General features: G+C 43.1%; 1 protein-coding gene across 1 annotated transcript; it reads right to left on the bottom strand.

Moving 5' to 3' along the window:
• Nucleotides 1–6,810: 6,810 nt before the first annotated feature.
• Nucleotides 6,811–10,731, bottom strand: LOC309813931 (uncharacterized protein C6orf52; the record flags this gene model as incomplete). Its single annotated transcript, XM_082639127.1, has 4 exons — nt 6,811–6,968; nt 7,769–7,814; nt 10,252–10,432; nt 10,661–10,731. 4 exons carry the CDS (start codon nt 10,729–10,731, stop codon nt 6,811–6,813), a joined length of 456 nt encoding a protein of 151 aa, XP_082495253.1.
• Nucleotides 10,732–11,747: the final 1,016 nt, after the last annotated feature.

Below are 11,747 nucleotides of genomic sequence, written 5' to 3'. Positions count from 1 at the left end.
CAAGTGGGAAACGGGAGCAGAGACTCACTTGAACAGACTAAGCAAATAACTGGAGTTTGGGAAGACTAATGCCAGAACTAGAAGTTTCCTGTTGTGACTACTCCCTCTTCTGGTCAGGATGGCTAAGGGCTTAAGAGGTCAAGCCAATGGAAAGACACTGGAGGTCAACCTCCCAGGGCCAAGTCCTGACCTCAGAAAGAAGACTAACAGTGATATCTCTGAAAGGAGGAGGGTAAGAGATGACGCTGACCATGCTCACTTTTCCACGAGGAACGCCTACAAGCTTTGAAAGTGGTGGGCTTCCGTGGTGGCTGTCGGGAAGATTAACTTTGGTGAGTCCTTGGGAGCCAGCCCAGGAAGCCTGACCTCCCTCTTGGGAAGGATATTGGGGGCTGAATTGTCCCAAACAAAAGGGTTCTTAGGAAAAGAAGGCAAAATTCAGAAACCAATGACCAGCATCATGTGTCAAACTGTAAAAGTGAATCTCAGGCGTGTGATCAGGAGCTGAGGCTGTTAGGAGAAATAGTTGAAAAAGTTAGTGTAACGTAAAAGTGAATTATTTATGAACTTCAAGCCATTTATTTCTATTAAAGTGAATTAATTATTAGTGAGCTTCAGGGCATCAGCTGTACACAAGGCAACAATAGAAGGTTTTCGATGGCTTTCTAAAAGGTTTTATTTTAAAATAACTTTAGACTGCAGAGAAAAGTTACAAAAATGGTACAGAGAATTCTTGTAGACCTTTCACCCAACTTCTAATGTTAACATCTTACAAAACCAAAGTTCAATGATCAAAACCAGTTTTGTTTGGTTTTTAATTCTACGCTGGCTGTGTGTTGAGAGTTGGAGCCAGGTGACTTTCACCTTGCACAGGACAGACCAGATGGGTAAGTTGAGTCCCAGTAACGTGTAGTGCCATCACATTAAACCAAATGACAGCAAGGGACTGGTCTCAAATGATATTTACAGATGAAAATTGCAGTATGAAAAGGAAAATTCTGTACCTTCTCTATTCTAGACTATGGAAATGAGATAAAAGAAAAGGATGGGGGAGGAGAGAAAATCCATAGTCACATCACTAAGAAAATGGTGGGGAAGGAAGCACGGGTAGGGCAGTTAAAATGTGTCCTGCGTCTTACAGATCACTGGTTGGGAAACTCTAGCTTCATTTTCTTAGGATTTTACTAAATAGGGGTAATGGGTCGTGAAGAGCAAGGAGGAAAAGCAGTGATGACTGCCAGGTCCGCACATTGAAACTCTGGCACTTAACACCTTTTGTGATCCCCTGCCACATACCTCTGAGCAGGTGAGGCATGATAACTCCATGATTAGCATTCCATGGTGGCTTTCACAGAGGACTCAGCAGGAAGTACCCGAATTAGACTTTCCAACTGCATGGCTGTGTATCAGAGATGACCCAGTGGAAGAAGGATGGTTTAAAAAATAACCACAGTAATAACATGAGATTCTTTGGGAATAACAACTACCAAAAGCAACAGAGTGACTGAAATACATGACAGGCTGGCAGACATTTACTAAAACACTGATGTTGTAGTCATTACCATACATGGAAATTTTCCTACCTGGATACGTGATCAAGAAATTTTGCTAAGGGATGGTGGGAATCTGGGCAAATGCCATTTGAAAAACTTCCACAGTATAAAATGGGGGTAAAGAAATATTGTTGTGTTTTCATAGGATTTTTTTGAGCAGGAAGCTTCCACTCATTCCTCTCTATATTTAACAAATGCACTGTGCCAGTTTCAGGTTCTGGGTATACAGCCGTGTATTAAGACTGGCAGATCCTTTATATCGTAGTTGAAGGGATAGAAAAATTACAAAAATATATCAACAAACAAGATAATTTTAGGTAGTGATTAAGTGTTACTGTGAAGCAAATAAAACAAGGTGAAGTGACAGAGGTCAACAGATGTGGAGACAGTGGGTTTCCCCTAGATTAGGCTGCCAGGCAAGACCTCTCCATAGAGGGAAGATTTTTTTTTTTTTTTTTTTTTTTGGCGGTACGTGGGCCTCTCACTGCTGTGGCCTCTCCCGTTGCGGAGCACAGGCTCAGCGGCCATGGCTCACGGGCCCAGCCGCTCCGCGGCATGTGGGATCTTCCCAGACCAGGGCACGAACCCGTGTCCCCCGCATCGGCAGGCGGACTCTCAACCACTGCGCCACCAGGGAAGCCTGAGGGAAGATTTTGAGACTACAGTTTTGCTCTCTGCAATTGATCACAAAGACTGAAGTTGGATGTTGAGACTTGCCTTTACCAATGTATTTCTTGGCTTTGTTGAAAATCCAGCGAGTCAAGAGATGCTTGAAGAAAAAGTTGGTTCCCGTGCTTGGGTGGGGAAAGTGTAAGTCTGCAACATAGTGTAGCACCAGAAATTAGGGTAGTGCTCAGAGAATAATGAGAACATATCAAAAGGCACAGAAGTCACCTTGAAGAGGCTCCTGCTGGCTAATCTGGGACACTTTGAGCATCCAAATAAATATGATAGTAATAGGTTGTAATTCAATAACTAAGAGTCCATAAATCCATACATGCATATACACATACATATATACACACCTAAATGGAGGAGAAGGGAAAGCTCTTATAGTAAAAGACCAACGAATAAATACAGAAGGAATAATGGAGTTAGGAAATCATGAATGGCTGCTGTAACTCATGGGTGAAAGTTTGACAAGGAACAGAATACTTACATAGGTTCAAAATATCTCCCCATAGATTACTTATTAATTTTAAGCATTCAATTGTAACTTTACAGTGAAAAAAAAAGCCTAAACACATCATCTAATCAAGTGATCAAAGTTATACCACTGAGAATTCCCTGGTGGTCCAGTGGTTAGGACTCTGCCCTTCCAGTGCAGGGGACACGGGTTCGATCCCTGGTCAGGGAACTAAGATCATGCAAGTGGTACTGCATAGCTGGGGGGGAAAAGTTACATTGGGATATAAGTTACATAAAAAGTTACATAACACTGGGACAGACTGACTCACAGTCAATCTGATAGAAAGCACTGAGAACATAACATCACTTTAGTGGTGCCCCTAAACTGAATAAACTGAATCTGTAGTCATGAGAAAACATCAAACAAACGCAAATTGATCAACATTGTAGAAAATAACTAGCATGGTCCTAGATTAAAGGAGATTAATGAGAAATGAAAATCAATGCAATACATGATCCTGGATTAGATCCTAAACTGGAGGTATAAAGGAAAGTTATAAAGGACATTACTGGGAAATAGGAAAAAATAGTATACAGATTATGGATTAGATAATACTATTGTGTCAATTTTAAATTTCCTGATTATACAAAACAATGCTTTTTACTTAGGAAGTACCAAGGTGTTTAGATAGAGTGTAAGGTAGCATGATGTCTCCAACATACTCTCAAATGGTTCAAAATATGTACACGACACATACACACAAAATAGTAAAGCAAATGGAACATATACAAACAATTGGTGGATCTTGTACTGTTACTTCAGCTTTTCTGTAAGTATGAAAATATATTAACATGAAAAGTTACCAAAAAGCCAACCAACTAGCAAAACAAAAACACCCAAAACCTCACTTGCTTAAGCTTCATCTTGGTGATATGACTGAAGTCATCATTTCTGAAGGAACTCTGACCTTCATGGCACAGCTGTGTATAAGGTGGAACTGAGCTCCTATTAACTTGTACCCCTGGACATGGTGGTACCACAAGCCAAGTTCCAAGCATAATCCTCTCTGCCCTTTGAGTACAGCAGAAACCTTATTTATCCTTCATAATCAACACTTATCAATCTAGTCAAAACCATGATCTTTCTAGGATTAGCTTATAAATTTCTTTCTTTTTTTAATGTATGCCTCTTTTTTTTATAAAGTCTTAATCATGGTAACTTTATTTTTAATTAATTAATTAATTAAAAATTTTTTTGGCTGCATTGGGTCTTCATTGCTGTGCATGGGCTTTCTCTAGTTGCAGTGAGCGGGGGCTACTTTTCGTCGCAGTGCATGGGCTTCTCATTGCAGTGGCTTCTCTTGTTGCGGAGCATGGGCTCTAGGCGCATGGGCTTCAGTAGTTGTGGCACGCAGGCTCAGTATTTGTGGCGCACGGGCTTAGTTGCTCCGTGGCATGTGGGATCTTCCCAGACCAGGGCTCAAACTTATGTCGCCTGCATTGGCAGGCAGATTCTTAACCACTGAGCCACCAGGGAAGTCCCTCAGCTTGTAAATTTCTACCCATATTAGTACAGCTCTAGACACACTGACTGGTCTCCTCTTGATTCAAGGACACCAAGGTCTTGCACATGCCAGCTGGATCTGTTAGGTTACTTCTGCTACAAATTAAAAAAATTCAGAGTGGATTAAAGAGTAAGAAAATACATTGTGAAGTAAGTCAGAAAAACAAATACTGTTTGCTAACACATATATATGGAATCTAAAAAAAAATGGTTCTGACGAACCTAGGGGCAGGACAGGAATAATGATGCAGACGTAGAGTATGGACTTGAGGACACAGGGAGGGGGAAGGGTAAGCTGGGACGAAGTGAGAGAGTGGTAAGGACATATATACACTACCAACTGTAAAACAGATAGCTAGTGGGAAGCAGCCGCATAGCACAGGGAGATCAGCTCGGTGCTTTGTGACCACCTAGAAGGGTGGGATAGGGAGGGTGGGAGGGAGATGCAAGAGGGAGGGGATATGGGGACATATGTATATGTATAGCTGATTCACTTCGTTATAAAGCAGAAACTAACACAACATTGTAAAGCAATTATACTCCAATAGAGATGTTTTAAAAAATACATTATCGTACATAACAAGCCTAGACGTACAGAGACTCCAGGGTTAGCTAATTCAACAGCTCAATGCCGTTATCATGGATCCAGTTTCCTTCCGTCTTCCTTCATTGCCATTTCCATCGGCACTGCCTTCAGTTTGTTCCCCTAACAGTCACAAGGTAGCTGCAACAGTACAGCAGGTTTATATCTAAACCTAATGTCCAGAGAAAGAGAATGTATCTGTCTTCTGTTTCTCCTTTTAACAAATGAGGAAACATTCTCCTCACATCTCATTAGCCAGAATTTTACCATACGTCTCTACCTAAATCAATCTCTAGCAAGAGGATTGGGACCACTGCATGTGTCTCAGATCACACAAGAGCCATTCCCTGGAACCAGACATGATGCTGACCCCCAAAACACATGGCTGTATCAGGAGGATGGATATGCGAACAGGTCAGGGCTCTGTAGGAAAGTGGGGCCTTGCACACCTTCTTTTGGGATGGGGAACATGAATGGAGAACCCTACCACTGTCCCAGGTAGAACTAGATTGAACCAGTTAGGAATTTCCCAGTGCCAGCGGTTCTCAAAGTGTGGCATCTGTACTGTCATCAGCAGCATTACCTAGAAACTTTTTAGAACTGAAACCTTCAGGTCCCATGCAGACCTACTGAATCTGTTTTAACAAGCCTTCCAGGCAGTTCTGATGTGCTCTAAGGTTTGAGATTCATTGCTCTATTCCAGTGGTTCTCCACTGGGGGCATTCTACCTCCAAGGGGACACTTGGCAACGTCTGGAGACATTTTGGTTGTTATAACTGGGGTATGGCATGCTACTGGCATGTAGTGGTAGAGGTCAGGACATTGCACAGACAGCCTCCACAGCAAAGAAGTGTCCAGCCCAAAATTTCGGTAATGCCAAGCTTGAGAAACCCTGTCCTATGCTACAGGGCTGGACAAGCTCCTTTACAGGGGCTGCAGCCCATCCAGCTCTCTTTGCTGGATTCAGCTTGTTGGGACAAGGATTAGCATGTATTAAACACTCTCAGAACGGAAGTCTATGGACAGAGTCTGGTTAACTCTCCTAAGTAACAAGTCTTCAGGCCTTCAGGTCACTCAGATCAGTCCCGGGGGTCTCCTGAATTACCCATCCATGGCAAAGCAATCAACAGGACAAGGCGTTTACCTTCAGAAGCGGAAAAAAAAAAAGAACCCATATTTTATACGAGACACAGTCAACATATGCATTGAAGTTTCAGAACTGGTGTTTATGGGAGTCCAATTCCTCTATCTTAGAGGCTGATAATCTGTATTGATCGAGCACACTTTTTCCATGCTGAGGATTCAGCTGTGACAAGTGAGTTTCCACTGTCTTCTGCTGTCTAGTTCTCTCATAAGAGAGCCTGAGGGTCAGGAAAAGGAAATCAAACATCTAGTTCTAATCTACATTTTTCTATACTAGATGCAGGCGAGAAACCTTGTATTGTCTGTGAATAGAGGAAAGCAGCAAATTATATCAGAGTAGCTAATGCCACCATCAGTTCAGGTTAGGCCCATCTCGTATTAAACCTATTATCTTTTTTTAAAAATTGATTTACAATGTTGTGTTAGGAAACCTATTTTCAAATGTCTTAACAGTGCGGCCTGTTCTACCATGATAGTTCTGCGACCTCTTCTGGCACTTACATAATATAACATACTTGGGACCTCCCTGGCAGTCCAGTGGTTAAGACTCCGTGCTTCCAATGCAGGGGGAGTGGGTTCGATCCCTGTTTGGGGAACTAAGATCCCACATGCTTTGTGGCACAGCCAAAAAATGAAAAAACAAACAAACAAAACCATAATGTAACCACACTTCTGGAAATGAATGTGCTGGTAAAATTTATTTACATTATGTTGTCTCATCTCAATCACATTTAAGTCTTGGAAATCTGTATTTGCATACAAAATCCAATACATTCCTGGGAGAATTTTTTTTTTAACAAAAACAAAACAAGATACAATTAATGTGATCGTTGGGTAGCTTAATGAACATCTTGCTTTTGGGGGGTCTCATCTGGGATTTCAGAGTGAACTGTATCCAGAGGCTGCCAGTGGCAATTCATGAGAGAGTCATAGAGTTCTTCACTTTCCACCATAAATTCTTGGTTTAACTCCTCAATATTCAAATGAAGATTTGGATCTGAAGAAGCCAATAACATATGAAAAAAAATACAGTTTTACAGGACACATATTAGACATGGCTTAAAATTAGAGCTTTTAAAAAAAACATTAGCAGGAAATATTGCAGACATTTAATGTTAAATTTTTTTAACTGTGTGTTTACTAGGGAGATTGGCTCGGTGCTTTGTGACCGCCTGGAGGGGTGGGATAGGGAGGGTGGGAGGGAGGGAGACGCAAGAGGGAAGGGATGTGGGAACAGATGTATATGTATAACTGATTCACTTTGTTATAAAGCAGAAACTAATAAAAAAAATATATATATATATATAAATTGTGTGTTTACTTTCAATAAGACTTAAAAATAGAAATTGAAGCTAAAAAAGTAGTGCTACCAGACTCAATGAGCGTCTAGATGGTGGAAAAGATGGAGAAAATGGATGGAATTGAGAGATAACGCCCGTGGAGATGAACGGACAGGACTTGGAAATGCATTAAACTTGGAGCAGGAGAGAAAGGAAGGGTCGAGGATGAGTCTTGAGTTTCTAGCATGAGGACTTGGGCAGATTCAATGCCAAAGAGTGAACCAGAACTAAATCCCTACGACAGGGCTTTGAAAAATAAGCATGCTGCTTTATCTGTTTAGTTAACAGATTGATATAAATGAGTAAATTGTTTATAGCAATTAATTCAGAAACAGAGAGAGACCTACACTGGAATTCTCCAGTAGGATCTCTCAGTTTCTAGCCAGCTGAGTGAATGAGGAACCTGGAAAAGGGGTTAGTTTTGTTTTCAACGAGGGCAACAGAAGTTTTCTGTTACCTTCTAGTGAATCTTCATCTTGGTTTTCAGCCAGAGCTGTGGTTTCCTACAATGAAAATCAGTATTATTTTAAGAAAAAACTAATTTTACTTAAAGGGTTACTCATTCTCTTGGAAGAATTTAGCTCTCAAAAATAATATACACTAAACTCCCTTTTGATCAACTTTACTTTGAATTTTGATTAAAAGAACCTTTAGGGCTTCCCTGGTGGCGCAGTGGTTGGGAGTCCGCCTGCCGATGCAGGGGACACGGGTTCGTGCCCCGGTCCGGGAAGATCCCACATGCCGCGGAGCAGCTGGGCCCGTGAGCCATGGCCGCTGAGCCTGCGCGTCCGGAGCCTGTGCTCCGCAACAGGAGAGGCTACAACAGTGAGAGGCCCGCGTACCGAAAAAAAAAAAAAAAAGAACCTTTAAATGATATAAGTGCAATGGGTGAACCGTGTCCATAGAAGAAAAGTCACAAAGGAGGAGCGTCAGACAAAGGCGTCTGGCTTCTCTGAAGTTTCAGGGAACTAACTGGCATCCTGGGGCCCCTGGGCGAGGAACCAGACAGCAGGGACCCTGGCATCAGACTCCACAGGTACTGTAATAGGTACCCAGCTCTCCACCTGGAGCTCTGCGCTTCCTTCCAGGTGACAATCTGCAAAGTCTCCATGAGTATATACCCCTCGTGGCCTTCTAATCACAACCCCCCACCCCACGTCTCAGCTAAGGACCAGGACAGTAGATGCTTAAGGAAGTGCAGAGGCTACAGAAAAGCAAACCGATCAATTATCCTCTTACTTAAGGAAAGAAGTAAATTCCAGAAGCACTCCCAAAATAAATCTTGGTTAGTTACTCCAGACTCTGTGGGCTCTCCTGGGGCAATGCAAGTTTTTACAACTCCTCTCTGCAGGCACCGGCTGGGAACCTGCCTTTGTCAAGGACATACAGCTGATTCCTGTATGTCCTGTATGTCCTTAATTTCTGAAGTTGATAATATACTCAAACCTATACTTCTCTATTTGAAGATACAAAGTTAACCACAGGAAGTCAGACCATCTCCCAAAAGAGCACAAAAAAGAGAGAAGTGAAAGAAGAAAAATATGATAAAACCTCAGGTGGATGTTCCCTGGTGGTCTAGTGGCGAGGACTTGGCACTTTCACTGCTGAGGGCCTGGGTTCAATCCTTGGTCTGGTAACTAAGATCCTGCAAGCACTGAGGCACAGCCAGAAAACCCCAAAAAACAGGCTTGAAAAATTGGAAATGAAAGTCTTGGCAAAAAAATACCAAGCAAATGCACGTTTTAAAAACTGAAGGCTTAGGTGTTAAAGCCAAGGCTATCACACAGAGTGTTACTGTGCACACAAATTGGGGAAAAAAATTTGTAACACTTTGACTGCAAAGTGCTAATTTCCCTATTATGTAAATACCTCACACAGTCAAGAAAAGGTGGGGGGACACAAGGCAAAAGGAAAAAGGTAGACAAAGGACATCAATGAAATCACAGAGCACAGATACCAATAAACATTTGAAAGTTATTTGCCCTCAATGAAAGACAAATGCCTTCCTCACCTGTCAGACTGGCTAATCACACACAGAAAATCATGGAGAAGCAAGCCATACCATCAATGGAAAGTGTAAGCTCAGGCAGGCTTTTTGGAGAGAAGCTTTTGCTGTTTAAGATTTTAAATGTCATATCCTTTAATCGAGGACTTCCCCTTCTAGAATTTTTCCCTTAGCCAAAAAACACTCAAATTCTTGAAAAGAGGTAAAAGGAAGTTTGTTAAAGCACCAAAAACATGTAAAATGTCAGTCGATAAGTGATGAGCTAAAATCACAGCACATCCAAATAGGCAACTTTTAAAGAAAGCTCTCCTGGTAAAACATAACAGCAGCAAGCAAGGAATAAACTAGTAAACCTATCCGACACGGTCCATTCTAGCCAAGGCGCCCCGAACTCCCCAAACAGAAATTAAGCCCATTCACAGTGATTTAGTGAGAGTAGAAGGGAAAATCTAGAGGCCATAGATCCACTTGAACAATGCTTTCTTCTAAGTGGGGACGGAACGGGGAAGAGAGTGTGGTGGTGGAGGCTTTCTCTTACTCCAATACCTCTTTTAAAGAAATATGTTACTTTAGTCATCCAAAAATTAAAATGTGTTAATGTTTGCTGCTACAGCAAATAAAAAAAAAAGTACCTCTTGTCCAATTTTAAGTGTTTACGGGTAAAATCTATTGAATGATGCTAAGCTACAATTTAGTAGCAAGAATTCCCGCACAGACTTCACCAACCTATTATTTTTGGAAAACAGTGAGGACTGAAATTGTTTGCAAGTCAAAATGTCTCAGGTCATCAGCTTTTACTCTCTGGTACTAAATTAGGGAGCAGAAGCCAGGGCTGTGGGAATTTGAATGAGAGGATCTGGAAGCATGAGGAAAGGAAAAAGATGTTTCCATACGGGGCACCCCAACCACCCAGTATTAATGCCAGGGAGAGATACCTTGGGTGTAAGCGAAGTTTCAACTGGGTATCCAGAGGTCTCACACACAGAATAAAGGTTGGGTCCATTTCCACCCGTTCCATAGCCACAGCTGTAGCCAGAAGGAGGATAACAGCTGTGCTGTTGCTCGTACCAGTTGCCAAAGGGGTAACCCTGGCAGGAATGGAAGTCTGGCTTCACTCTAAGAGCAGAAGGGAAAGGACAGGAATGACATCAACAATCAAGGCAGAATCACTCAAAACCCAGGACTCCCTCTACTTTCCCAGACGTTACAAGTAAGGATGATTGCCGCTTTCACTGTTTTAAGCACACCTATTTTCAAAGCAACAGTTTGTAAACTGCCAAATCGTATAAGAAACAGAACACGACCGGTCTTCCTGTTCGTTCAGAGTAGGAAAAATCAGCTCACCTTTGCCAGTACCAGTAATAATTATTTTGTTGCGCTATGCCGAAACCTGCAAAACTCTCTTGTTCAGCCATTTATCCAGACACTTGATAAAACGATCGGAAACCCACACTTTTGACTCCTGCATCAAAAACTCCAGGCAGCTCCTGGTCTAAACCCGCTCAGCCCCACAAATAACTCTCACAGCTGCCTCAGGGATAGGAATTGCCTGCAGTGTCCATTTCGGCCAGGTACTTAATTCCTTGACTTTCATGTGGGTTAAGGAGTGGGTGGGGCTGGGAAGGAGTGTATTGGGGTCACCTGGGGGAACTCCTGCAAACTTCCGCGGGCTTTGAGCTGCCTGCCCGCTCCCGCAACTGTCAGGCCCGGGAAAGCCAGCCAGAGGGGGAGGCTCGGGAGGAGGGACCAGAGAGGGAGCGTGAGTTGGGCAACTGTGAAGCGTGCAGAAGCCTCCACACTACCCCCTACAATAATATGTAAGGGAGTCACTTTTTTTTTTTTTTTTTTTGCGGTACGCGGGCCTCTCACTGTTGTGGCCTCTCCTGCTGCGGAGCACAGGCTCCGGACGCACAGGCCCAGCGGCCACGGCCCACGGGCCCAGCCGCTCCGCGGCACGCGGGACCCTCCCGGACTGGGGCACGAACCCGTGTCCCCTGTATCGGCAGGCGGACCCCCAACCCCTGCGCCACCAGGGAAGCCCAGGGAGTCACTTTTAATCACTAAAGCCTTAAGACAAAGACTACAATTTGATGCTTCCCTCCTCAGTTCCATATTTGCAAAGAATAACTATCAGAACCAGCATCTAGTGGACCTTTTTTTTATTTTGACTGCGCCCTGCGGGCATGTGGGATCTTAGTTCCTCCACCAAGAATTGAACCCATGCCCCCTGCACTGGAAGCATGGAGTCTTAACCGCTGGACCTCCAGGGAAGTCCCTGGACTTTTTTTTTTAAACATCCTCTACAGGTTGAAATCTTTACCCCAACCAGCTGGTGGGAAGAAGCGGTGTATATCACACATCTCACACACACACACACACACACACACACACACACACACACACACCCCTACCTTAATGCAAGTGCAGGAAA

Source organism: Mesoplodon mirus, assembly GCF_964341445.2.
Source record: "Mesoplodon mirus genome assembly, chromosome: 12".
Lineage (NCBI taxonomy): Eukaryota > Metazoa > Chordata > Mammalia > Artiodactyla > Ziphiidae > Mesoplodon > Mesoplodon mirus.
Note: the sequence above shows the minus strand (reverse complement) of the source record. Positions and strands in the feature narration are given on the sequence as shown.